General features: G+C 58.8%; 8 protein-coding genes across 8 annotated transcripts; 4 read left to right on the top strand and 4 right to left on the bottom strand.

The window, feature by feature from the left end:
* Nucleotides 1-1,409: 1,409 nt before the first annotated feature.
* On the top strand, nucleotides 1,410-3,065 carry UV8b_03293 (uncharacterized protein; the record flags this gene model as incomplete). The annotated part of the gene is made up of 1 exon (XM_043140791.1): nucleotides 1,410-3,065. The coding sequence occupies one exon, from the start codon at nucleotides 1,410-1,412 to the stop codon at nucleotides 3,063-3,065; it is 1,656 nt and encodes a 551-aa protein (XP_042996725.1).
* A 670-nt stretch (nucleotides 3,066-3,735) lies between these two features.
* Nucleotides 3,736-4,480, bottom strand: UV8b_03292 (uncharacterized protein; the record flags this gene model as incomplete). The annotated part of the gene is made up of 2 exons (XM_043140790.1): nucleotides 3,736-4,302; nucleotides 4,427-4,480. 2 exons carry the CDS (start codon nucleotides 4,478-4,480, stop codon nucleotides 3,736-3,738), a joined length of 621 nt encoding a protein of 206 aa, XP_042996724.1.
* Nucleotides 4,481-6,367: 1,887 nt separating this feature from the next.
* Nucleotides 6,368-10,296, top strand: UV8b_03291 (uncharacterized protein; the record flags this gene model as incomplete). Its single annotated transcript, XM_043140789.1, has 5 exons — nucleotides 6,368-6,513; nucleotides 6,573-6,954; nucleotides 7,437-7,987; nucleotides 8,223-8,956; nucleotides 9,047-10,296. The coding sequence occupies 5 exons, from the start codon at nucleotides 6,368-6,370 to the stop codon at nucleotides 10,294-10,296; spliced, it is 3,063 nt and encodes a 1,020-aa protein (XP_042996723.1).
* Nucleotides 10,297-11,814: 1,518 nt separating this feature from the next.
* Nucleotides 11,815-12,466, bottom strand: UV8b_03290 (uncharacterized protein; the record flags this gene model as incomplete). The annotated part of the gene is made up of 2 exons (XM_043140788.1): nucleotides 11,815-12,287; nucleotides 12,382-12,466. 2 exons carry the CDS (start codon nucleotides 12,464-12,466, stop codon nucleotides 11,815-11,817), a joined length of 558 nt encoding a protein of 185 aa, XP_042996722.1.
* Nucleotides 12,467-16,083: 3,617 nt separating this feature from the next.
* On the top strand, nucleotides 16,084-17,187 carry UV8b_03289 (uncharacterized protein; the record flags this gene model as incomplete). Its single annotated transcript, XM_043140787.1, has 1 exon — nucleotides 16,084-17,187. One exon carries the CDS (start codon nucleotides 16,084-16,086, stop codon nucleotides 17,185-17,187), a length of 1,104 nt encoding a protein of 367 aa, XP_042996721.1.
* An 896-nt stretch (nucleotides 17,188-18,083) lies between these two features.
* Nucleotides 18,084-19,119, top strand: UV8b_03288 (uncharacterized protein; the record flags this gene model as incomplete). The annotated part of the gene is made up of 2 exons (XM_043140786.1): nucleotides 18,084-18,257; nucleotides 18,367-19,119. The coding sequence occupies 2 exons, from the start codon at nucleotides 18,084-18,086 to the stop codon at nucleotides 19,117-19,119; spliced, it is 927 nt and encodes a 308-aa protein (XP_042996720.1).
* Nucleotides 19,120-19,531: 412 nt separating this feature from the next.
* UV8b_03287 (uncharacterized protein) lies at nucleotides 19,532-23,605 on the bottom strand (the record flags this gene model as incomplete). The annotated part of the gene is made up of 5 exons (XM_043140785.1): nucleotides 19,532-19,999; nucleotides 20,175-21,290; nucleotides 21,377-22,193; nucleotides 22,326-22,739; nucleotides 23,487-23,605. 5 exons carry the CDS (start codon nucleotides 23,603-23,605, stop codon nucleotides 19,532-19,534), a joined length of 2,934 nt encoding a protein of 977 aa, XP_042996719.1.
* A 1,758-nt stretch (nucleotides 23,606-25,363) lies between these two features.
* UV8b_03286 (uncharacterized protein) lies at nucleotides 25,364-26,374 on the bottom strand (the record flags this gene model as incomplete). Its single annotated transcript, XM_043140784.1, has 2 exons — nucleotides 25,364-25,875; nucleotides 26,089-26,374. The coding sequence occupies 2 exons, from the start codon at nucleotides 26,372-26,374 to the stop codon at nucleotides 25,364-25,366; spliced, it is 798 nt and encodes a 265-aa protein (XP_042996718.1).
* Nucleotides 26,375-26,436: the final 62 nt, after the last annotated feature.

Below are 26,436 nucleotides of genomic sequence, written 5' to 3'. Positions count from 1 at the left end.
GGCATGTGCACTTGAGCTCTCGTGATGGAAGGGAAGCGCTGGCGTCCAGGAGGGGCCAAGTCCACAAGACCAAGGTGTCGGCCATGAATGAGACCGGTCATGAGGCATATGAGCATTCTTCAGTACCACCATGTGTTGAGACGCACACACCTGCGGTTGAAGCCAGGCGAGCAAAAAGCCGGGCACACATGTTGCCAGTTTTGCCATGTTTCCATCATCCATGGGTACAGGCTGGTCTGCAGGTTCGTACGGCCACTGCAGCGCAAAAGTGCCATCTGATTCGCCTGTCATGACCTGTCACTGGTCAGCAATCAGCTCGGTATGTCCTGCAGGAGCAAAGACCAGTGTTAGTCTGCAGAGTCGTGGAAAGGGGGTGGCAAAAAGGGCGACGATCGACCGACTGCGTGACGGCGATGAGCCGTGACGGCACGGACGGCGGAGAGGAGACGCCAGCATTTACGGATGCTCCGCCGAATCTGTCCCCCATGGATTTGCACACTGCAGTCAGTCAGCCTCAGCTTGCAGGAAGAAGGTGGAAAAGGGTTGGAAGTTTGAAGATGATTTGCAGCCAACATTTCCCGACTGGCAACGACCTGGGGGGGGGGAACGAGAGCCAATCAGGCGACCAGCTGAATCCGCTCTGTCTCCGTACTAGTTGACGCACTCCAGCCCAGACTCCACAGCAGCTGCCACTCCAAACAACCCGACATGGAGCGCAAGGAACATTGGAGTTTGTTGAAGGAACTCTGCTGGTGCGGGCCGCCCTGGATAGGCAGGTCATGGCGGGGTGGTGCCTGCCTCTCGAGTCTCAGTTGTCTTGGAAGGCGCCATTACTCTGTGGCGCGGCAGGCGCCCCATGTACGTCACTGGACGTTTTTCAAACCAGACAACCTTGGGCCGGGCACAAAGAGACGATGGCGCTCCATCTGTGCGAGGGCGAGATTGCGTCGCTCGTAAAGAGGTGTTTTAGGTGTTTTCCGCGACGAAAAGCCCGTCAGCGGGTAGCTATTGCAATCCAGACGTGTTGGATGTCTGGTGCGACGCGGCGGCAGAACGTTTGGAAGCTTGAATTTGACGGCTGGCACCAGACGGTTACCAGCTGGAGGCTGCACGAGGGGCTTTGGAGGGGCTTGGTAGGGGCTCCGCAGCGGGGCGGTTGTAGCGGTGGTACCAGACAGTACGTATGTACATGTAGCAGGCCCGGCACCCCGCATATTCACCTGGCAGCCCCGCCAAAGCGCCAGCCCAAGCCAAAAATTCAGCTCTACCACATATTGAACCAATCCATCATCATCATCCCACCAACTACAGCGTAGGCTCGAACTCGCGCCTTGAGGCATCGTGGTCTTGGCCGTGGTCGTGGCCTGCATGCCCCCCCTTTCCCCGACCGCAACCCCCAGGACCCAACCATGGCCTCGGAGCTCGCTGCGCCGCCCGTCCTCTCCACTCCAGACGACCAGTTCCTGCAACCCCCCGCCGCAGACTCGATACCAAGGTCGACCCTCACCGACGACGAGCTGCACTTCACGTACGAGATACACCGCACCGCGCGAGAGATTGCCCAGGCGGGATGGAGCAGGATAGCCCTCCAGTTCCCAGACGACATGCTCGTCGACGCGCCGCGGGTGGTGCAGGCGCTGCAGGCTGAGCTCGGCGCCGTCCCCGGGGCGGGCGGGCGGCCGAGGCGGCTCCACATATTGGCCGACACGAGCTACAGCGCGTGCTGCGTCGACGAGATTGCCGCCGAGCACGCGGACGCAGACGTGGTGGTTCACTACGGACGGGCGTGCCTGAGCCCGACGAGCCGACTGCCGGTCGTGTACGTCTACACCTCGCGCCAGCTGAACCGCGAGGTGCTCGTCGGCAAGTTTTGCAGCGAGTTCGTCGACAAGAGCGCCAAGGTGGTCGTGATGGCCGACCTGACGTACCAAGACCACGTGGACGACGTTGTCGCCGACCTGAGAGCCGCAGGATACGCGAACGTGCTCGCGACACGAGTGCAGAGAAACCCCGAAGCCACAATCCCGAACCGCGCCCTTGTCGGACCCGACGTGGCCGACCACGACCACGACCACGACGCCGACGAAAACGACGCCGTCAAGTCGTATTCGCTCTTCCACATCTCCGACCCTCCCACCGCCCTGCTCCTCGCCCTGCGGACCCGGTTTGCCTCCCTCCACGTCTTCTCCCCCTCGGATACCTCGCCGGCCATCGACAACCCCACGCTCCGAGCGTCCGGCCTGCTCCGGCGGCGCTTCGCGCGTGTCCTGTCTCTCGCGTCCGCCGGCGTGGTGGGCATCCTGGTCAACACGCTATCCGTCTCCAACTACACCCGCTCGATAGACTTGCTGCGCAAAAAGATAGCCCAGGCCGGCAAGAAGAGCTACACCGTCGTCGTGGGCAAGCTCAACCCCGCCAAGCTGGCAAACTTTGCCGAAATCGAAGGCTGGGTCGTCGTCGGATGCTGGGAAAGCGGCCTAGTTGAAGACGACGCCGGGTACTGGAGGCCGGTGGTCACGCCCTTTGAGATGGAAGTTGCGCTGATGAGCGAGCAGGAGAGGACGTGGGGCGGTGAGTGGTGGGCCGGCATCGAGAAGCTCAAGGACGATGCGCTCGCAGAGGCGGGGCCGAACCGTGACTCAGACTCAGATTCGGCGGCGGCGGCGACGGACGGCGAGCCGCCGCAAGACGTGCAGGGGGACGAGTCCCTGCCTCCGCAGTTCGACCTCCGGACAGGCAGGCTCGTGGGCCGCAGTCGTCCGATGCACCTCGCCGTCCGGAGCGCCGGTAGCAACGACGACGGCGGCGGCGGCGACGGCGACAAGCGACACTCGTCTGCGGGGGGGCGTGGGGACCAGCAGTCGGGCGCAGTGGCTAGGAGAGCGGCGGGCGAGTTGGCCAGCATCAACGGGGTGGCCAGCCCCGGCGCCGAGTACCTCCGCTCGAGCAGGACGTGGCAGGGCTTGGGGAGCGACTTTGACCAGGAGGCGAGCACGCTGATAGAGGAGGGACGGAGCGGAGTCGCACGGGGGTATCATGTCGGAGAGGGGTCGACGAGGCATTGATGCGGCAGGTCACCTGGTGATGGGTGTTTGTTGACCTGCAACCACGTGGCTTTGGCAACAACAACAAGACGTTGAAAGCGACCGACTGGCACGTCAAGTGGCCCATGGGCGAAGTGGCCTCTTCTGGGTGTGCTTCTGTTTTGCCTAGCAGATGGCGTCCATGTGGATGGAAGATGGATGGTTGGTACCAGCAGCAAAATTCATTCACTTGTACGCAATGCGGAGCACGTCGCGTACTCTGCCGAGACAGGATATCGTCGGAATCATTCTTTCTATTCATGAGCTCATAGTACATGCACGTACTCGGGTCTTTCCGTTTTGCCCTTGCTAAATCACAGCATCAACCCCGCAAGCTACTCAAGTCCAGATTTATTCTGTCCGTTTGCACATGGCACAGAGATGGGTATGGTGTCACGTGGCAGACAAATCGTCCATTATGCGCCATTCCGTTCCCGGAATTAACTTTTTGGCGCCCTCGTCGAAAAACTCACATAAATCTAATTTCCGGAAGGTTGATCCACGGTTTCCTCGCGAACAGCGCAAATCAGCAAGTCCCGCCCCATTGCCGCCGACCTTGGGATGAGAACAGGTTCAACCGCGCAGGTCCACCGTAAAAGAGGACCAAAAAAAAAAAAAGATAAAAATTAAAAAGGTTCAAGAGGCCACCTTCTCAGACGTAGACGCGCCGATGCGAGTGAGGGCTCCGATGGCTGTGGCTGTGGCTGTGGCGCGAACCAGACCGGCTGTGCCTGTGGCTGTGGCGGCTGGAGTGATGGCGGCGCTCGACGACGACGCGACGGTCCCCGTAGTAGGTTAGCTCCCCCCCGTGGTTGAAGGCGGCGAGTGCCGTGGTGGCGAAGAAGATGATGTTCATAATGGCAAAGGCCCAGCTGGCCTTGAGCATGGAGCAGGGCTTGTCGGTCTGCCACCCCCAGTTGGGGACGGGGACGTGGGCGGGCGCGTACCACACCGAGCTGTAGTCCGGGCTGGAGCAGTCGGCGTCGGCGATGCCGCGCAGCTCGTAGACGGCGGCGATGAGGGCGCCCACAAAGGCGAGGTCCACGAGGGCGACGAAGCGCGCATTGGCCGACGAGCGGTGGTAGCTGAACAGGGTGAAGACGGCCCAGGCGAGCGCAAGCACGGACAGGATGAAGAGCAGGAGGATCGAATCGGGCGTCAGGGCGTTGTGGCTGACGAAGATGTTGATGAACCAGGCCAGCATGCCCATGGTGGGGATCTTTTGTTGGTGAGGGGGGGGGGGGAGAAGCAAAACAAGGTCAGTCAGCTTGCCCCCGTTCCGATCCGATCCGAGAGGGGCGGGGTGGCGGCGGGCGGGCGGGCGGACGGGCGGCGGAACCTACCAGTGTGACAATCTGCGAGATTCGCGTGCACACGAAGACGAGTGCGAACAGCATGGTGGGCGGGCAGGCAGGTCGTGGGCAGTCGTGGGCAGGGTGCCGAACTTCGAGACGAGGTGCGCGGGCGACAGAGGCGCTCCGGAGGGGGGGGGGGGGGGCTGGCGCTAACGCGAACTGCGCAAATGCTAGAAGGGGGAAGACGAGAATCAGAATCAGAATCAGAATCAGAATCGCAGGTGGCGGGCGGGCATGGCTCAGGTTATATCCTGCCGGAGTTGTTGGATGGGGGGCTGGGGGGCTTGTTTCCCGTCTCGAGTTGATGGATGGCATGGCTTGACGCATTAATTTCGTGTCTGCATAATGGGGGGGGCTGGAGTCGCTGGACAAAGGGGGAAATGCCAGCAGGCATCAGGCAGCAGGCAGCAGGCATCAGGGCAGGGGGGGATGTCCTCACGAGCAAGCAGTTGACACAGCACAAGCAGGCTACAGGCTGCAGCATCCGGCCCACGGCGCACTCGGCATGTCCCAGCTGCTCGCGCACGCTATTTCGGCTGATGGGTCCTTTGCTGCGTGGCGCTTGGGCCCCAGACAGGGGGCTTCACAGTTCGAGGCGTGGATGATGACGTAAGGTACTTTTGGGGACTCGGGGACTCGGAGCCAAGGACACTGCGGCACGTGCCGGGAAGCGTGACCTCGAGCGACCGTACGTACGACGGACAGCTTCCAGTCATCAGCCGTCTGATTGGCCTTTCTGCGATGCCGTCTCCACATGGACGCTCAAGGTTAGGTTCGCATGAAAGCAAGCATGAAACCCCCATCAACAATGCCATCCAACCGTCCGTCCGTCCGCCCGTCCGCTGGAATACGAGGATAACGCACCGCGTGTTTCGCCCATTCGCGCCTACCTGGGGCTTCTGAATGAACGCATGCGGGAATCCACCCTGGCCACGACGCGTAAGTCGCCCGCATCTCGCCCCTCGCAGCCTGCGTCACGGAGGGACTGACTGACCTCGACGGCCCGCTCCATCCTTCCAATAGATTCGGGATTTCCGGCATCGCTGCCCAGGGGCCCTGCCAGCCACGTGCGGAAAGTTAAAGCGGCAGGCAGGTATGCTGGGGGCCGCCGAGGGGTGCATCTTCCAGAACACCAACCAGGGCAACCTGCGTGGCACCGAAAGATCGGCCGTGGCCACACCCACCCCAGCTAATGATGACTCGGGAGGTCAGGAACACCCCCCCCATATATTCCATGTGGCAGAATGGGGGCTGCGGGGAACTGCTCCGTACCGGGAGACGTTTCATCAACAGCAGCGACATGAACAGCGGCTTCACGCGCAGCCGTGGCACGTTCACGTTGGACAGCTCCGGCGCGCCAGGGCCCCAGATACTGGTGCAGCCGCTACACATCCTTGCCGTGGTACCTAGTACCTACATATTGACTCCCTAATGCTTTCTGCTTTCTGGTGAGCCCGCCATTGGTCTTTATTCCCGGCTTGCTGGGGTGTTGCCTCGAAAGAAGAAGCCAGGCTATTCCACGGGAGAGCCTTGCATTCCGCCGCTTGGCTTACCCAGGCACAGCATTCCGACGCTGGGTAGAAATGGCCTGCCTTGAAATTTCCCATGGGCCCTGACAGCACAGCTCGGATTGCCAGGTGGCCTATTTCCACCGACGCGCTTCCTACTTTGCGCCACGCCGGGTCGTCTGACGGGGCCCATCAGCAACCAAGAACGACGCATTTGCTACTCATCTACGATTGCGCCGTCGTTGGTACATGTACCTACCTGGAAACATGCGCCCGGCTAGCCTTTGGTCTCCATGGCCGGCTCTGGTCCTGCCGAGCAAACTCTTGCCCTGTCATGAACCTCGCCTCGCCTCGCTGCAGACCTGGCAAGCGTTTCGACTGAGGCTCAACTGCACTCGACGTTTCCTGCGGGCCAGCTAGCATGGCGCGGCTGTTCCTGCTCCAGCTGTGCATATGGCGTCTGGGGGCGACCGTCTCCTCGCAGGACTGCTCCGCGGACACCGTCGTTCGATACCAGCCGTTGCGCGTCCACTGCGGCGGCACCTTATTCGCGTTAACCGGAGCATAGTGCGTTGCTGAGACGGCAAACAGCCGGCAGAGAACTCGACTAACACAATTGTACGTAGCACGGGCTCGGAATCCGGGACGCAATGTTCCCGCCAGGCGGATCCCAGCGACCAGCAGGCCGGAGCCGATGCTGCTGCTGCTGCGGCGGCGGCGGCCACGCGGACCGTCACGGTGACGGCACAGGGCGTTGCGCAGACCATCACGGTGACGACCCAGCCCAGCGCCGCGGTCCCGGGGACCAACACGACGCCAACAACACTCACCATCGCGCCGAGCGGCACCGGCATCGGCACGGTCATCGTCCAAACACCGCCCGCGGCAAGCCCGTCCAGCACGAGCACCCAGCCCGCGACGGCGACTTCTTCCTCGTCCACGGCGCCTGCTTCGGCAGCCGTCCCGTCCAGCAGCACGTCGTCTACCAGTTCCATCACCGCTTCCTCAGTCACCCTTAGCCAGGCTCTCGGCAGCACTGCTGCGGCGTCGGCAACAACATCTGTCCCGTCCAGCAGCACTACAGAGCCGACGACGACGACTGTTTCTTCCAGCGCGGGCTCAAGCACACCGTCTTTCGCGAGTTCCTCCAGCACAATCACCCAGGCCCTTGGCAGCACCACTTTGGGGCCTGCAACCACGACCATCTCCAGTAGTTTGGCATCGAGTGCATCCTCTTTGACCAGCTCTTCCGGCACCACAGCTGAGCCTCTGACGACCACCATCTCCAGTAGTTCGGCATCGAGTACATCCTCTTTGACCATCTCTTCCAGCACCACAACTGAGCCTCTGACGACCACCATCTCTTCCAGCAGTACTGTTTCTGATACGTCGTCTTCCGCCAGCTCTTCCAGCACCACAACTGAGCCTCTGACCACGACCATGTCTCCCAGCAGTACTGTTTCTGACACGTCCTCTTCCACCAGCTCTAGCACTACCACAGCGCCTCCAACGACGACCATGTCTTCCAGCAGTACGGTCTCAGATACATCGTCTTCCGCCAGCTCTTCCAGCACCACCACAGAGCCTTCAACGGCAGCCATCTCGTCCAGCAGTACGGTCTCGGATACATCGTCTTCTGCCAGCTCTTCCAGCACCACCACAGATCCTTCAACGGCAACCATCTCGTCCAGCAATACGGTCTCGGATACATCGTCTTCTACCAGCTCTTCCAGCACCACCACGCAGGCTCCAACGACAACCATCTCGTCCAGCAGTACCATGGTTTCAGATATGTCGTCTGCTACCAGCTATTCCAGCACTACCGCAGAGCCTACAACAACAACCATCTCTTCCAGCAGTATGGTTTCAGATACGTCTTCCACCAGCTCTTCCAGCACCCTCACCCAGGCTTCCACCAGCACCACCATAGAGCTTTCAACGGCATTGATGTCTTCCAGCAGTACGGGTTCGGATACATCGTCTTCCGCCAGTTCTTCCAGCACCACCACAGATCCTTCAACAACAACCATTTCCTCCAGCAGTACGGCATCAGATACGTCGTCTCTCACTGATTCTTCTGCGACCCTTTCTCAGGCTCTTACCAGCACTGATGCATCATCTTCAACGGGAACCAGTCCATCCAGCAGCACGGTCGCAAGCACGGCTGCCAGCACTACAAGCACGCAGACAGCAGCCCCCACAGCATCCTACATTACCCTGACGCAACCGCGTACCGACACAGCTACAGATGCAACAACGGTGACTGTTGCACCTAGTGGCACGGTTCCCGGCACTGTCATCATCCAGACGCCGCCGGCAGTAGAGTCCTATGCCACGATTACCCAGTCTCTCACCGGCACTGGTACAGCCGCTACTACGGTGACCATCCCACCTACCGGTACGGTTCCGGGCACTGTGGTTATCCAAACACCAGTCCTTCCGGCCGCTTATATCACCATTACGCAGACCCTCACGGGGACAGACACGGCGCTCACGACCATGACCATCTCGCCCAGCGGCACCGTCCCAGGGACTGTAGTCATCCAGACGCCGCCAGTGGCGGAGTCCTACATCACTGTAACCCAGTCTCTTACCGGCAGCAATACGGCACCTACGACGGTGACAGTCCCCCCGAGCGGTACTGTTCCCGGGACTATTATCATCCAGACGCCGCCGGTAGTTGAGTCCTACATTACTATCACTCAGTCTCTCACCGGCAGTAATACAGTACCCACGACGGTGACTGTTTCCCCCAGCGGTACTGTTCCCGGAACTGTCATCATCCAGACGCCGCCGGTAGTTGAGTCCTACATTACTATGACTCAGTCTCTCACCGGCAGTAATACAGTACCCACGACGGTGACTGTTTCTCCCAGTGGCACTGTTCCCGGAACTGTCATCATCCAGACGCCGCCGGTAGTAGAGTCCTATGTCACGATTACCCAGTCTCTCACCGGCACTGACACGGCAGCTGTGACGGTGACCATCCCACCTACTGGCACTGTTCCCGGTACTGTCGTGATACAGACGCCACCAGCAATAGCCTCCTATGTGACCATTACTCAAGTCCTAACCGGCACTGACACGGCGGTATTGACAGTGACTGTTTCCCCCAGCGGCACTGTTCCCGGAACTGTCATCATCCAGACGCCGCCTATCACGGGCCCCTACGTGACCGTGACGCAAACCCTGACTGGCACCGAGACAGTTCCGATTACGCTAACAATCCCGCCAAGCGGCACCGTTCCCGGGTCCGTCATCATTCAGACACCGCCTATTACCGGCCCCTATGTGACCGTCACGCAAACCCTGACCGGCACCGAGACAGCTCCGATTACGCTGACAATCCCGCCAAGCGGCACCGTTCCCGGGTCCGTCATCATCCAGACGCCACCCATAACCGGACCTTATGTCACCCTCACCCAGGCGTTGACCGGAACAGAGACCGTCCCAACGACCTTGACTGTCGACCCGAGCGGGACCGTCCCCGGATCCGTCATTGTCTTTGTCACGCCAACTTCTTCGATTTCGCCATCATACGTCACGGTAACGCAATTGGTAACGAGCTTCAGCGCAACTGCTGGCACCGTCACCATCCCCGCCTCCGGAACCGTCCCCGGCACAGTGATTGTCGAGACGCCGTTGCCCATCTACCCCGGTTATTGCAGCAACATCAATTCTTCCTGCGCCCCCGCCGGTCTCAATCTCAAGGTCTACAACAACCCCTTCTGCACCGGCTACGGCGGCTACGGCGGCTCCATCCCGAACAACAACGGCAACTACAGCCTCTACCTGGGGCAAAGCGTGATAGGGCAAACCCTGACCAACTCGACAAACGTGCCGACAAACAGCGTGCCGGCCGGCGTCACCTTCGGCGCGACCTGCAACACGTACCTGGGCCCAATATACTACCTCAACAACTTTGCCCAGGTTGTCAACGGGATAACCGTCGACGGGAACGCCTTTGGGCTCGTCTACTCGGGCTTCTACCGGCCCCGGGAAACCGGCACCTTCCAGCTGTGCATGACCAACACCGACGATCGCGCCAATCTTTTTGTTGGCAACGGCAGCGCCGTCGACTGCGCCCACGGGAGCGTCAACCCGGGCGCGCCTTCGCTTGCCGAAGCTCAGCTACAGCCGACTGTTCCCAATACGAACGCAGGCACGAGATACGTCAGCGGCTGCACGACGTTTCAGATGACGCAGGGCTATTACTACCCGCTGAGGATCTCGTTTGGCCAGAATTCAGGCGGCTTTCAATTCAATTTCGCAATCACGACGCCGTCCGGAGCTACGTCGAATGCCTTTGACGGGCTAGTGTATCCGGTGGGCTGCGGCATCTATATCTAGAAGAGGATTGACAAATGCTGGCTCGTTCCGAGGCAGTGATTTCGCAGCCGTCTAGTAGATTTCCCTTTGTACCATGTAGTTGCTTGTATATCTTGTTACCGGGGGTAGAGTGTAACGAAAGCCAAAGATGGCGAATACTCGTGTTGTAGACTCGGCTGCTGATGGCCTTGCCTAAACTCGGCCCGTTCCAGCTGGTATATCGATATCACGGCGCAACTGCGAGCTGCCACTTGGAGGAGCTTGTGAGCCGCCGCAGCGCGCGCGCCTATCGCCAGCTCCCTGCGAAAAAACGGCCGCTTCCACTGACGACAGCAACCTGTCATGAACAACAGCCGCATGCCCCCGCGTCGCGCAGTTGCCCTTTTCCAATCCGTGCCCGTGCGCCTTGCCAGGAATATCGCCCCCGTGAGTCACCGCCCCCCCCAAACCAGCATTTGCGCACTCCACAGAGCCAGCCAGCCAGCACTTCCCATCAGCAACACCATGATCCCCCTGCCCACGAATAAAGAAAACCCACCGATCCAGCCACGGATATAGAGCCGTCGAGAGACGCCAGACACGCCCACACCAAGCACCTGCTGGCACAGCAGCCGTGTTTTCCGGCATGGGGGGGGGGGGGGGGGGGGGGGGGGGCGATGGCCGGTCTCGTGACTCACACACGGCAGCGAGGAGCCGTGACGTCGGGCAGAAATGGCGCAACTGCGGGGCGGCGAGTGAAGCTTTTATCGCGTGCGACCGCAGACCGGTTCTACGAGAGGAAGGAACAAACAAACATGGGGGTGCTTGAGCGAGGCCGGCAACAAGCAACTGCCGGGCCCGCATGCCTAAGCAAACCGCGGCCGGACGGCCCTCGCCATCCGTCCTCCTTGGTATATCCCCAGAGTTGGAACCCCCGTGCCCTTCTACACCGGTACCTCTGGCGTACGCGTACTAGGAGGACGTGGCCGTCGTGTTGCCGTTGGGTCTGGCAATCTGGGCAATCTCGGGCAATCTTGGCTATGAATCTGCTTGCTGCGTCGTAGGCACGTGGCTCGTTCGCACGTAGCTCGTTCCTAGAGTAGCGGATTTGGAGGGAGGCAAGCGCTGCCTGTTGATCGCTGCGGGCTGAAAGAATCAAGTTGCAGGCGCGACTGCAAGTAAAACCAAAACCTGGCATTCCTGAGGGCGGTGATGTTTGATGATTCCAGCGTGACACCGACGGGGGATGGGCAGCAGCTAGGCAATGGAGCAAAGCCCGCGGGGTACATGATTGAACATAATGTATTGCTACGGCAAAGAAAGCTGTGATCCAACTCCGAACGAGGGTATCAATTTCCTCCCAGCTTGCCACTTCATAGCTATCCAAAACAGATTCGACAAAGAAAAACCATGACGTTCGTACGAGTCTCGCGTGAGAGAGCGCCGCCAATGGCGCAGTAATACATCCGTTTCGTCTTTCCATCTAAAAAGAAAGCAAGAAAGAAGGAAGGAAGAAAGCGCAGAAAGCAGATTAATCCAGGGTTGGGCGTCGAGTGTAGATTAAACCTGGGCAGCCTGAGGAGCCTGAGGATACGTCTCCGGGGCAGTCTGAGACGTCATCTGCGTACCCGTGCCGTCGGCGTTGGCGCGTCCCTTGATGCCGTGCTGTAGAAATCCCAACGCCTCAAAGACGAGCAGGGCGGTGAAGAGGGCCCAGATGAAGAAGCCAAAGGCGGTAGCGGCCTGCGCGGACTGGTACGAGGTGCAAAAGTCCCCCCCGCCGCAGGTATGGGCGCCGAGGCGCACGGCGAGAGCAATCGAGCCGGCGAACCAGAAAAGAGTGGTGACGGCGAGCAGAACTAGAGCGATGAGGCTGTGGTACAGCGAGGCCAGAAGGCGTGGGACAACGGTCAGGTAGACGAGGACGAGGATGGTCCACACGGTGTTGAAGAGCATGAAGTTGACGCTGGCCGGCGCGGTGACGTGGTAGGTCTCGAAGCCTACGTTGTAGTCGTAGCTCCATGCGTTGACGACTGCGTGAATTCGTCAGCTGCTTGCGCTCGGCGAGGCGGTGGGAACAACAACAACAACAACAACAACAACAAGGGCAAGGGCAAGGTCACGTACCGTAGGCGAGAAGGCCCAGCGAGACAATGTCGAGGAGGGCAATGGCGCCAAGAATGGCCAGCCTTATGATGGGCGGGATCTCCATTGCGGGACTGTTGCTGCACCTGGCAATCAATGGCAAGACGATGCACCAGACTTGTCGGAGGAGCTGGGAAGCGCTGGCGCCTTTGTAGGCAGTAGGCAGTAGGCAGTAGGCAGCAGGCAGTAGGCGGGAGCGAGGCAGGCGGAAGAGTATGTGCGTAGAAAGGCCAAGAAGAGGCGGCGCGAGGATGGCTGTGTTTATAGGAGTTGATGGGCTGGTGAATCAATCAGGCGAGGGGAGGGAGAAGCAGACCAGCGTCCATCTCTGGTTGCGGCTTTGACTTGCGGCCCTTGCCTGTCTGTCCCTGGGCGGGCTTGTGGGGGGCTGCTGGGGGGGCGGGAGGGAGGGAGCCCACAGGCAAGCTGTTTTTTAGTAGTGCCATTTGCCAGGCTTCAATAGCTTCCAAGGCACCTTGCAAGACGTGCACCTTTCCAGAGGCACCTCCAGTCAGTTGGCCCGCCCACCAGAGTCCAGTCTGGTCTGGTCTGGTACGTTCTTCTTGCCCGCTCCAACCAAGGCTAGTATGTATCGACACGTACTGACTGATCCGCAGCTGCCGAGAGTGGTCGACGACGAATCGAAATCCATGGCGTCAGACCGGGGGCTGGGTCGCAACTGCCCCGCCATAGCGTCATGGGCAGGGAGACCGCTGCTGGGTCCCATTCGGCTACGCCCAGGCTAGCCCCGACCTTGCCAATCAGCAGTGCCCGGCGCCCTGGGCAGCCCCACCCAAGGTGAAGTCGTCCTACGCTACGAGGCAAGCGGGGCGTGAGCTACCGAGTACTCCGTACCTACCTCAGGTACCTACCTACCTCTTGGCAAGCTGCCCAACCTCGACATTTTTTTTTTTTTTTTTTTTTTTCCCGACCACCCACCGCCCACCACCCACCACCACCCACCACCCTGCTTCTTCTTCTTCCTTTGCCGCCCCGTTGGGCTTGGGCTGGGTTTCCATTTTGCACGCTCTCACAAGCTCCATTCCATTGGACGTGACGAGAACAAGCCGTGACGGCGAGGGACCGTGCAGGCGTCGACGTGTCGAGCGGTCTGAACAATCTTGTTGATCGTTGACCACCAAGCAAGCAAGCAAGCATGGGGAAAACTTCACCCACCTGCTTCTTCACATGGGCGCCCTCGCAGAATTTTGACCGCCGGCGGCCAGACAGCCAGCATGCGGCGCCACCAATCTCATCCTTTTTCCAGGCGCGTACTCCCCTCCCCCCTGTGCCTTGCCCGTACTCCGTAGGCAGAAATGGCTCGGGATGCTTGAACCCCACAAGGCATCCGCGGACGCCAAAAGAAAAGGAAATCATCGACCTTGTTCCTGCGCCTGCGCCTGCGCCTGTGCACGAGGTCGCACACGGGTAGCGTCTCGCAAGGCAGAATCCCCCTACTCTAGTAGGTCGGCCACACAGCACAGCACGGCAGAATCCAGAGTCCAGGGTCCGGGCAGTTGTTGAGTTGTTCGCTCCGGCAGACAAAGGCGGGTCGGGGTCGGGGTCGGGGTCGTGGTCGGGTCACATTGGCGCCATGAGGTACTGCGTACAGTAGGTCATGAGACGGAAGCTGCCTGGGAGGCCCTGTCTGTTGCCGACTGGGCGGGCAGTGGGACCTGGAATGTGGCTCCATTTGCTCGATTGAAAGAAAAGAGACTCGGCGATGAATCATGTCATGGCCCGATGGCAATTGTGAAGCCGGCGGAGACGGTCCACGGTCCACGGTCCACCACCCCGTCAACGGAGAAGCGTCTTCTCCGTGCAGAAATTTCATCACTCTGAGAATCTGCGCACATCGCTTGACCCCCGATGAAGCATGCATGTCCTCGTTGAGCCCCGACCCCCGTGCGGAATTCTTCAACGAGGCCACCATCGCAGGGATTTGTCGTTAGCACAGCACAGCACAGCCTCCAGCCTTCCCGCTTCCTGCTGCCGCTGGACCGCATAGTTGAACTCTAATCTCGGCGGAGCTAGTGAAATCATGGGCTTATGAGGCGCTTCGGTTGGCTCGTGTCATGTCGGAAACGCCCTTGCACGTATCGATCACTTTTTGCGAGCTTAATTAATCCTTTCAAAAGCCGGATTCAGCCCCCCCTCCCTCCACCAGAGTGGCGCTGCGGTCGACCTGGTCACTTGCTCAATACTGCATACTGCGGGACTTGACGGCTTTGTCATGGAGCAGGGCGACGGGCTCAAGCAAGCTCCACCTCGGCAAATCACGAACCGCTTGCGTCGACGACGTATGTATCGTGGTTAACTAGGACGCATGCATCCAGAGGGAATGCCATTCGTTACTTGTTGCCATCAACGGCCACGGCATCGATTGCTGTGGATCCCATTAAAAACTCGATCCAAGTTCGAACTGTGGGCTCGGAAATAACAGGTTGTTAGTCAACTGAATAAGAGGAACCCGTGATGGAGGGAGCATCGACGGTTGCGGACTCGCCAGTCGCGGCCTGCACGCCCATCGGATGATTCAAAGAATGAGCACCATCCGTGCCCTGCAACGGCAAAACTGCAAGTTCGCCGGCTCAAAGCGGGACGACGACGAACCAGATTCCACGCTGAAGAAACGCTAAAGGGTTTTTGCGACGGTGATGCTGGCGTGCCGCTGGCTAACGTGCGGTGTGTGACGAATCTTTTCCCACCGTCTCCGACACCGTCACACAGCAAACCACCTACTCCGTACTCCGTACCTACTTTTACCACCAGCCACCAGGAACCTGGGCAGTCAGCCTGGTGCAGGTCTCGGAACACGTCGTGTCCCGCCTTTACGCATACTCGGTACGGGACTCTGGAGTACGGCCAGAGAAACCAGCCGTCTTGTCGCTGCCCCTTTGCCAGGTCCAGTGACCAAGTGCGGGTTAACTACCTACCTGCCAGTGATGCTGGGCAGAAGACATTGCGAGGGCGCTGCTGAAACGGTGCAGCATACTCTCGGCACTTGGATCAGGGCCATGGTCGCTGCCCCGAGTCAGCAGCCTTGCCACGCGTGGACGCAACCGACGAGTATCAGAGGCCGCCCGCCCACGCGCCGATAGTTTCGCATCATGAATCAATGGCATGGCGCGAAGCTGCGGCATTGACAAGTCTGGTGGCATCCAAAGCCTCGCCTCGTCAGCAACGGCAGCAAGGACAGCATACCTACCTATGTTATGACCGGACCGTCCAGGCAGTGTAATCCCCAAGAAGCGGATGGATGAACCAATGCATACCTTACCTACCTACCTACCTACCTAGGCAGGTACCTTAGTAGGTAGGCACCTGGGTACGGGAGTACGTGTTCCGTAACTACCTCTTCCGGACTGATAAACAATAAGGGTCTGATAAACAATAAGGGCGCCCGCGAGCCCATTGGTTCCGTCGCGAAAAACCCTTTCTACGCCTGCCGCGCCCCACTCTTCTCGCGCGTTTCCGTTTCCGCGTTTCCGGGGGCGTGCGGAGCAGCGCCGCCACACCGTCTTCCCCAAAACAAAACAATTCAGTCTCGTCCAAGTCTTGCTCTCGGCGCGTCACCTTGCACCGCGCACGTCACGACACACAACGCTCAATCAATTGCACTCTCCAGCCATTGATTCCTCGTCTTCTCCTGGTACATGATAAAACATGACGGCAAAAAAATCCATGTCCAACAGCTGGACCAATGAACAAACGCTCTTCCTTCTCGAACTTCTCCTCGTTGCTCGCCGAGACGGTCAGCTTGAGAATTCCTGGCGAGACATTTTCGAAGACTTTGTCTTCCTGCTGGAAGCGCGCTTTCACGTCAAGAGAGGATTCGCGGCCGTCCGATACAAATACTTTGGCCTGAAAAAGCTCTGGGAAGTCTTTTGCCTCGTGCTAGAACAACCGGGAACGCAGTATAACGAGGAGACTGGCGAGCTCCGAATGACTAGCAAGACGACAAGCCTCATCAGGTCGCAACATAAAAAGACTTATGGCATACTCAATCCCAAGCCACTGGTGTTCAACGACGTCATTTCCCTTTCTTCGTGGGCAGAGATTTTTGCAGCCGACTCTACGTACAGCGGAACGATGGCGGCATCGCCGGACCCGGGCAGCCTGAAGCGGAAGCACGCAGCCGAGCAGGACGAGCGAGACACTGAGCAGGACACCGAGCAGGACACCGAGCAGGAAGACACTGTGGACGGTGGCGGTGGTGTGCAGAGGGGAGACCACAGCATGGCGGTTACGGACGACGAGGTCGACCGAGCCGAGTGGCAACTGGTCCATCAGCCAGCCGCTGCGTCGGGCCTGCGTCTGAGCACGGCGACGATGCCAACACCACGCGTTACCCGGTCCAGCGCAGCCGCGTCCGCAACTGGACCGGCACCGGCAACGGCACCGGCACCAGCACCGGCACGTGCACGTGCACCTGCAACTGCGACCGCTTCACTCGGCAGCGTCTGGAGCAAGAGGGCTCTCGATCGCGCAGGGGCGCGAGTCGGCACGGCCGTTTCCCCTGCGTCAACCAGCATGGCACCACCACCAAATGCCGTGCAGCAGCGGCAGTATGTCGGCGCCTGCGAGGTCGTGGGAGCCAGGGACCTCGCCGCGGCCATCACGGACTGCCAAACGCTGACCGGCGCACTCGGAATGGCCGCCGTGATCCGGGTGATTGCGTGGCTGAAGAGTCACGAGCTGAATCCGGTAATCTGGAACGCGTTGTCGTCAAAGGCGCACAAGACGGCGTGGATAGACTCGAATTTCGGCGAAGGCGCCAGCTTTTAGCACACCTCTTCTTTTTCTTTTTTTTTTCTTTTTTCTTTTTCTTCTTCATCTTCTTCTTCTTCTTCTTCTCCTTCTTCCTCTTCCCCCCCCCCCCCCCCCCCCCCCCCCCTTTTTTTTTTTTTTCCCTTTTTTTGTTCTTCTTTTATATTTGCTTCCTATTGATGCTCCCCGAGTACAGCCACAGCCACAGCCACAGCTACAGCTACAGCTTGTTGACCTTTTGTAATGAGCATGATGAACATGGCCTGAGAAGAATTGTTGCCTCGAACCTTGGGAACGCGTGCCCGTTTGTTTGATTCTGAAAAGCTCGGTACCAAAACCGACTACGGACCCGCATTCCACCGAGGAGGAAAGGCGCGAGTGGCTGCCGCCCTCGCTTGTTGATTCGCGGACACCAAGGGGCCGAATCGCCAAGATCCACACTAGCTTTGCGCCTGCCAGATGCGCCAAGTGCGTGCTTTGCACACACAAGACGCACGACTGAAGCTGCTTGCTGCTGAATAATGAAGGGTATGGTACATATGTGGCTTGGTCAGCACGGCCCAAGCCCCACCCAGCTCGTGGTGCCATCCGTCCATCCATCATCATCCGGCGCCATCCATCGATGATTCGCGTGGAATCTCGCGGACCGGCAAAGAATGCCCGTGGCGTCTTGCAGCGACGCAAATGCGGTGCGTTGTCTGTCTTTGTCATTCATCTGGATGCCGCCGCAGGACGAGGTACAGACGAGGTATATAGCAACGGCCGGGACAGCTCCGCCGCGCCCCCCTCGCCTCGTCCTCGCTCAACCAACTTCGTCGCACTCGATGCAGCCAGTGTGACCTGCACATCAATCAGCACAACGCAAGCCCCCCCCCCCAAATAACAAGTCCAGAAGTCCAGACCACCAAACCATCATGTCCAAGATTCTCACCGTGTTCGGAGCCACCGGCAACCAGGGCGGATCCGTCATCCAGGCCATCCTGACGGACCCCGCCCTCTCCAGCGAGTACAAGCTGCGCGGCGTCACCCGCGACGTCGGCAAGCCGGCCGCCCAGGCCCTGACTGCCAAGGGCGTCGAAATGGTGCAGGTTCGTCGCCTCCCCTCCGGGGCTTCCCCCCGGGGTCCGGTCCGGTTCGGTCCTTCCAGATCTCCCGCCACACAAACAAGCCCACGCTAACCGCCCCGTCGTGCTCCAGGCCGACATGTCCTCGGCCGAGGCCGCCGCCCCCGCCGTCCAGGGCGCCCACACCGTCTTCCTCGTCACCAACTTCTGGGAAACCATGTCGGCCGAGGTGGAGATGGCCCAGGGCAAGGCCGTGGCCGACGCCGCGCGCGCCGCCGGCGTCAAGCACCTCATCTTCTCGTCGCTGATGGACGTCTCGCGCGCCACGGGCGGCCGCCTCCGCCACGTCACGCACTTTGACGGCAAGGCCCGCGTCGAGGAGTACATCCGCGGGTCCGGCGTGCCCTGCACCTTTGTCCAGCCGGGCCTCTTCATGAGCGGCTTCTTCTCCTTCCTCCGCCGCCAGGACGACGGGTCGTTCCGCTGGGCCGCGCCCCAGGGCGTGCGGGCGCACGAGGCCCAGCTGCCGCTGTTTGACGCCGCGTCCGACACGGGCCTCTTTGTCAAGGCCGCCGTGCGGGGCGGCGGCGGCGGCACGGGAGAGCGCATCCTGGCCGCGACCGACTACTACACCCCGGCGCGGATCGCGGCCGAGTTTGAGCTCGTCACCGGCCGCAAGATGCACTACGTCGAGGTGCCGCACGACGAGTACCGCTCGTCGCTGCCGGCGCCCGCGGCCCAGGAGCTGCTGGAGAACATGCTGCTTCTGCAGGAGCCGGGGTACTACGCCGGGGCGGACCTGGCGCCGAGCCTGGCGCTGCTGGGGGGGGAGAAGCCGACGAGCTGGAGGGAGTTTGTGGAGCGGAACAGGGACAGGTGGGTTTGAGGTGGTGGGTGGGGGGGACGCAGCGGCAGGAGAATCAGGATTGTGCGGAGGGCCAAAGGCGGTTGATTTCCGGGTTTGGGTTTGGGTATGGGTGGTGAAGGTGGCTGCAGCTGATCAAGTTGATGATTGGGGGCAGCCGCAAGACAGCACGTCGAGCTGAGGTGTACAGGGAATTCAAGTTTGATGGTGGCAGCAGTCGTCGTGTTTCGAGTCGTACAGCACGTTCAAGCCGATGGATGCAGTCATCATCATCATCAATTCAGGGCCAACGCGACACAGCCGAGCTTCCAAGCTCTGCAACACATGGCAAATAACGATCCGATGCAGGCGCTTGTTCCACGGTCAACGGCTGACCTTCCAACGGCTGACCTTCAACCGGGGCAGAGGATACTACACGCACACAGGACGGGCCCTAGTACCCGTTCGCCTTGACCCACGCAGCCACGTCGTCGCGATCGCGCTCCAGCCACGAAATCTTGGATTGGATGGCGTCGCGGCTCTGCGCGAGCGACTGGTCGTACCCGCTGACGTTCTTGCCCTCGAAGAACTTGTCCACCCTCGCCAGCTGCTCCCTGGACGTGAAGCCCGACGTCATGATGTTGACCATGCTGCCCAGCATGGACAGGCCGGGCGGCAGCTTCTCGTAGACCAGGTCCCACCGGGCCTCCATCCACTCGAACAGGGACTCGATGCCCTCGGCGTGCGTGCGCAGCCCAATCACCGGCATGTACACGTCCTGGTCCTTGACGTCGGGCCCGAACAGGAGGCCGAGGGTTCGCTTGATCAGCTCCGGCTGGTTGGCCCGGCCGAGACTACGCAGGCAGGTGTTGCGCTCGTCGCTGCTGCTGGATGCTCGGTAGTAGTCGAGGATTTTGTCGTACTGCTTTGACGTTAGAGGGCAGGACAAAAGCAGGCCAAAATAAAACAAGGACGTGAAAATAAAGACGGAAACGGGAAATGGCAATGGAAATGGAAACGGACATGGACATGGACATGAATGAAAAAAAAAAAAAAATTCAGGTAGGCAGGGAGTAAAAAAAAAAGAAAACACTCACCTCTTCCACTCCGCCGTACTTTAGCGCAATGGCAAACACGCTCTTTCGAATGTTGGGGTGGATGGCAGCCTTGTCTCCAGCCATAAACTTGTTAAACATGGCCTTGGACGCGTCAATGATTTGCTCGTCGCCGGAGAGGCCCGCGCCCTCAAACAGCATGGCCTTGAACTGCTGCTCAATGTGGCCGTCGTTTTCGGAGAACTGCCAGCCCATCTTGTGCGCCTTGGGGCCGAGCAGGTCGCGTTGGAAGGCCTTCAAGCCTTCCGTGACCGCCTTGTCCTCAAAGACCCAAGCGCTCTGAATGGCCCCGAGACGAGAAGTGATCTCGTTCCAGACGACAAACTCCTTCTCCGAGTCGAGTCCCTTGAGCAGGTTGAGCACTCCCGAGGTCCTCTGGTAGCCAGAGGTGGCCAGGGCGCCTGCGTCGGCAATCATACCGGCGCGGTCCTCGACCGAAAGCAGGCCATCCTTGGCAGCCTGGCCGAGCTTCTCGAGGCGCGAGGGCGTGTATGACGTTCGGAAGATGCCGGTGTGGTTGGCGTTGAGCTTGAAAAAGCCGGTGCTGGGCACCTTGAAGCTCTTCTCGCGCTCGGTCAAGGCAATCTGTCCGTCGACCCCGTCCTTGGTGCGGAGGCCGAGGAAGACGGGGTAGAGCACCTTGTCGTCTTCTGGCGTGGCGTCGCCCGTCCGCAGGAAGCGGTTCTGCTTGACGTGGATGGTGCTGTCGGCGTCGTTCTCGGTCACGGTCAAGACTGGGTAGCCAACCTCCTTGGTCCACGCCCTCATGACGTCCTCGACGGGCTTGCCGCTGACGGCGCTGAGAGAAGCCCAAAGGTCGCCCGTCTGCGTGTTCCCGTACGCGTGCTTCTTCAGGTACTGACGAACACCCTCGAGAAAGACGTCCTCCCCCAGATACGTCGAGACCATGCGTAAAACGCAGGATCCCTTCGAGTACGAGATGGCATCAAAGATTTGGTTAATCTCGTCGGCTCGCTTGACGGGGACCTCGATGGGGTGAGAGCTGCGGAGCGAGTCCAGCGACAGAGCCGACTGCAGGTTATCCGTGACATAGTTTTCCCAGACCTTCCACTCGGGGTAAAAGACATTGGCCGAGTACTGTATCGCGTCAGCTTTGGCTTTTTGTTTCGCAGCACACTCGGACACTCGGTCGGATCGCGTGCGGGTCGCTCAAGTCCACATACCCAGGAGGTCCAGGTGGCGAAGCCTTCATTCAGCCAAAGACCTTCCCACCAATCCATGGTGACGAGGTTGCCGAACCACTGATGCGCCAGCTCGTGCTGGACAACCTCGGCGACTCGCTCCTTGGTCGCCGCGCCGCTAGTCTTCTCGTCAAGCAAGAGATCGACAACTCGATAAGTGACGAGACCCCAGTTCTCCATGGCACCTTGGGCAAAGTCGGGAATGGCTACCTGGTCCATTTTGGGCAGGGGAAACTCGATGCCAAAAACCTTTTCGTAAAACTCGAGAGTCTTGACGGCAAGGTTGAGCGAGAACCGACCGTGCTCGATGTCCTGGCCAGGGGGGGCGTAGACGCGGACGGGAACGCGAAAGTCCTTGGACTCGACGTAGTTGAGCTCGCCAATGATAAAGGCGACGAGGTAGGTGGACATGAGGGGAGAGGTGTTGAAGTGCACAGCCTTTCTGGCAGTACCGCTGATGGTAGACTGAACCTCGGTCTCGTTGGCGACATCCATGTTGCTCAAGCAGGTCAGGTTTTTGTCGGCAACGAGCGTTACGGTGAACTTGGCCTTGAGGGCGGGCTCATCGAAGCAGGGGAAGGCTCTGCGGCAGTCGGTAGCTTCCATCTGAGTGGTGGCAAGGATGCCCTCGGAGCCGTCGTCGCGCTTGTAGGTGGATCGGTAGAAACCAGCCATCTTGTCGTTGAGCTGACCAGTGAAGTTGATCTCGAGTTGAGCCTTGGAGCCCTTGGGCAGGGTGCCCTCGAACTCAAACTTGCTAACTTGCTTGGGCTCATCGTAGGAGATGTTGGGGGAGGAGCTAGAAGAAAGCAAGCGACCCGCCGTCACGGTCAGTCCTGGCTTCTGTGGCTGTAGCATGTCGGAAACAGGGAAGGAAGGCATTTTGTCTGGGCTTTGGGCAGTTGGATGCTGGATGCCAAGCCAAGCTCACCTGATGGCCTGGCCATTGCTAGAAACCTTGGCGCTGTGGATGTCGAGCTGGAGAGTATGCAGAGAGACGGAGCTGGAGTCCTCCTCGACGTCGAGATCAATCACGACGGTGCCATCAAAGGTAAACTTTTTGAAGTCGGGCTCGAGCGTAAGGTGATAGTGCCGGGGAACGACATTTGCAGGGAGGAGCTCGCGGCCCTGGGTGCCGGGAGCAGCGCCGCCGCCCGTCTGCTCGATACCAGCTTGAGCTCTGCACATGGTATCTAGGTGTCTTCTGTAAGAACAGTGGCGGGCTTGAAGGATGCTCCAGGAATTGGGCCCGAGATCTTGTCGGATTCGGCGAGGGACAGGTGAAGCAGGGGCAAGTCGAGGGGAGGGAGAGCGGGCAGAGGTTGCAAATCTCTCAAGGCAGACCCTGGGGATGCAGAAGAAATGTTAGCGGGGTCTTGCGTAGGACGTGTCTGGTAGCTCTATTCTCTATTGAGAAGGTGGAAGCTATCAACCTTGACGCAGTCCAGGACTCAATGCCCGAGGTGGGGAAGTTGAGGGGGGGGCCAAACAGGTGAGAGAGAGGGAGGGGCAGATGAGGGGGCACACATAGCCAGCGGGATGACTCGTCACACTGTGGCACACTGTGCGGCTCTGTGGCACTCGGCCGTGGCAAGGAGACGACGGCTCGCTGTTCTTCTGTTCTTCCAGCCCGGCCATGTCCTGAGCCCCGGACTGGCCACTGCACCGAGTTCAATGACCAGAAAGAAACCCATCGATGCAAGGCGGCTGTCCCCCGTCGTGGCCTTTGTTCGCTCCATGCGGAGTCGTCAAGTCGTTCTGGTCCAAGGACCCAGAAATTGCTGCATGTGGCTTGGCTTGGCTTGCCATTGGCTCCACCTTGAGCGGGTGCACGCCGTGCCGAAAGCTCCGTATTGTTGTTGTCTGCAGCGTGCACAGCAAAAGCAACGCGAGAAGGAAGAGTTTGCGCTACAAACGCCTCGGGGAACTCGAGAAGGGGCATGGGCCGTTTGGTGGCGCTGCATTGTCAAGAACTCGACGTCGACGCTACGGCCGACAAGACCAAGGACAAGACCAAGGACACAAAAAAGGACAAGAAAAAGGACAAGGCCATGGCCAAATGGAAATGCCACGATCCGGCTGGGGAACTTACAAGCTGCCTGGGCTGCGTATGCCGAGGAACAGTGTGTCCCGCGGCACAAGCGGCAGCCTTGATGGCGCGGCAGAGGCTGCGTTTGCGAATCGTGCCAAGGTGGTTCTGGCTGAAGCCATGGCTGCATGGGAACGGGCGATGGAACGGCGAGAAGGAGATTCAGCATGCAGGCAGGGCAGGGTCGAAGACGCACGAGGACGGCTGCGGACAGTAGTGGATGCAGGGAAAAAAAAAAAAAAAGAATGAAAAGAATAAATGAAAAAGAATGAAAGATTTCAAAAAGCAGGCAGGTAGAAAAAGTCAAGAGGAAGCCGTGATGCCACACGCAATCAACACCGGCAGGATTTCGCCAACGAACGAACCACTTCCACCCGGCTTCCACCGAGTGCCAAAGCAAAGCGATTGCGCTCCCGCAGTGAGTGCAAGCAGTAGTCGGCAGATCGGGGGCAAAGTAACAATCGATCCGTCCTGGCTCGCCGGGGACAAAGAGCTTCTTCTTCCAACTGGAGAGAAAAAAGCCGGCAACAATTTAAACCCCCCTTGATGCAGAATGGAAAATGGGGGTGTGGGTCGGCATCCGGCTTTTCATTGGCTCGTGTTTGGGTTGATCCATCCGCTTGTGGGGACACAATTTTCCGAGCCGGCCTCGTCGCCCTCGACACGAGCGAGAACTCTATGAACGGGTTTTTCTACGCGTATCTACACAGTATCTACACAAAGACTGAGACGCTCTGAGGTTTTAGTTTATTGGATTTTATTGGATTTTATTCTCTTTTCTAATAGGTCATCTAGCCAGCAAAACAAAACGGCTGCGAGTGGCGGATATACTCTGCTTGATTGGTCGTTGCTCGCATCGACTTATTGGGTCTGGGCGCCCGGAGCAATGTACGGAGGAGTACCCCCTATCTTACCAAGGCACGTAGGAATAGCTTTCTCTGGTCTGCACTATGCAGCCTTCTATTGCGTAAATGCATCGTACAAGATATCCTGGCTTATGGCACTCGCAGAAGATTACACGCGAGTCCCTTTGGATAATGACTATTCAGTGTTGTCATGGAAAATGTGTTCGCAACATTACTCTATCAATAATGACTCGCTGTTTCGATCCACTTTGGTCCATCTGGATAAATCTTTCGCCATTTGCCGCCGTTTGTATTGTTGGGTCATAGCCTAGGTCCTCTTCGCTCATCCACAAGAAGCCGAGAACGATAAACACGACGGTCAGCCGTTCTTGTTAATGTCAAACTGCCTGCTGCAATACCTCCAAGTCGGTCGCATATCCACTGCCTTATGAGAGATCCACAAAGGGTAAATCTCAGAACAAAACGGCGGTTGTCCTGCGCAGCTAGCAGTTCCCTCGCGTATCTCTGGCCTCTGGGGGTGTGTGGTATAGGCCGGCTGCGGAGAGGGAAGCTATGTCAAGGATTCGGGCTATGCCCGTATCATACTAAGGGCAAGCTCAAGTGCGCATATATGCGCAGTATAGTGCCAAGAGGATATAGGTGTCAATTGTACCAAGTAAGGATAACTTGGTACAATACGTACTCTTTTGGCCTATTGGTCAAGAGGGTAGGTTTTTACCTGGCGAAGTGCGCAGACACCAGCTTAGGGCCCAATTGGGCCACTTCGTTACCCATGCAGTCGTCGCTATCGTTATGTACCATCCGGATCACGAGCATCCAGTAAAGACTGGAGCCATGTCAGGATGGCAACGACATCCTCGAAGTTCCCCGCAAGGAGGGGCCAATACTACGCAACCGACCTGTTAGCGAAACCTATGCAAAAAAGGATCGAACTACCCACAGGAAAACACGTCCCATTATTGGCGACGCAATATGCACAGCGCGCAGTTATTGATTCCGCATCGTTCTTCTTCTTTAAACGATCATCCCTATTACATCATCTATCCCGAGTGAGCTCTCGGCGAACTCATATCGAAATATCGGCAGTTTAATGCCGATAGGCGGGTTCTCTGTGAACTCCTTTACGGTTCTGCGAAAATACGTTATATATATCTGCCGCAGGAGCAGAATCTTTTGCGCGATGAGGGCATGATCAGCCCCCTCCAACGGCGCGACTGTGTCGCGCATCGACTCTGGTTCGGGCGCGTTTCCGCTACCCTCGATAGCTGGGGGTGACGGGCTGCCGAACCCGTTCCATGACTCCCCATCGTTAGAGGAGTCAACACCTGCAGAGCCCTCCGAATCATACTCTAGTGATGATCGGGGGATCGGGGCATGATCGCGTTTGTTCCGAAAAATTTTCCCTAGGTCGAACCACGTACTCAGGGCGTTATCGGCAGAAGGGTTACTTTTCAGCTCTCCAGGAATCAGTATCCGAGACCAGTGACATTTCGTGTCCTTCCGAGCTTCAGTGTCATTGACAAAACCTATGTCCAGCTTCCGTACCGCCACGGAGCCAAGGATTGGCTTTTTTGGTTGCGCCAATGGTCTTCGTTGACGCGATAGGCTTGGCCGATAATCTGCTGCAAAGGTCGCCAGCTTTTCGTAAAAGATTTCGAACCATTCGAGTACACTGTCTTCCTGTGCCACTGATGGCTAGCTTGTCCACCCCTCTTCAAACATCGGCCTCGGACCGCTACAGCATTGCCTGAAGAAGACGTCAGATGCGGTGTTGAGGTCGTCAATATCGCCGGAATATGCATTTATAGTGTTGGGGATGTCGATATACATAATACGGAGCTCCTGCTTCAAGATGTCATCGACATATTTGCGGTGCTCGGTTGTATTCACAAAGCTACCGGTGTTGCGCAGGCACGGGGTTTGTTGGGTAGAGGATGGGATGCGGCGTGGAGGCGGGGTTTTCTCAGCGACGGCGCTCTGAACTTCAGCCCATATAGCAGAATCATCGGCTTCATCGATGACCATTATAAAAAAAGGCTCAACGCTATCGAGATCAAAGTCGGGATGAATGACAGCTGCCAGCAGCC

This window comes from Ustilaginoidea virens, chromosome 2 (genome assembly GCF_000687475.1).
Source record: "Ustilaginoidea virens chromosome 2, complete sequence".
In the NCBI taxonomy this organism is placed as follows: domain Eukaryota; kingdom Fungi; phylum Ascomycota; class Sordariomycetes; order Hypocreales; family Clavicipitaceae; genus Ustilaginoidea; species Ustilaginoidea virens.
Note: the sequence above shows the minus strand (reverse complement) of the source record. Positions and strands in the feature narration are given on the sequence as shown.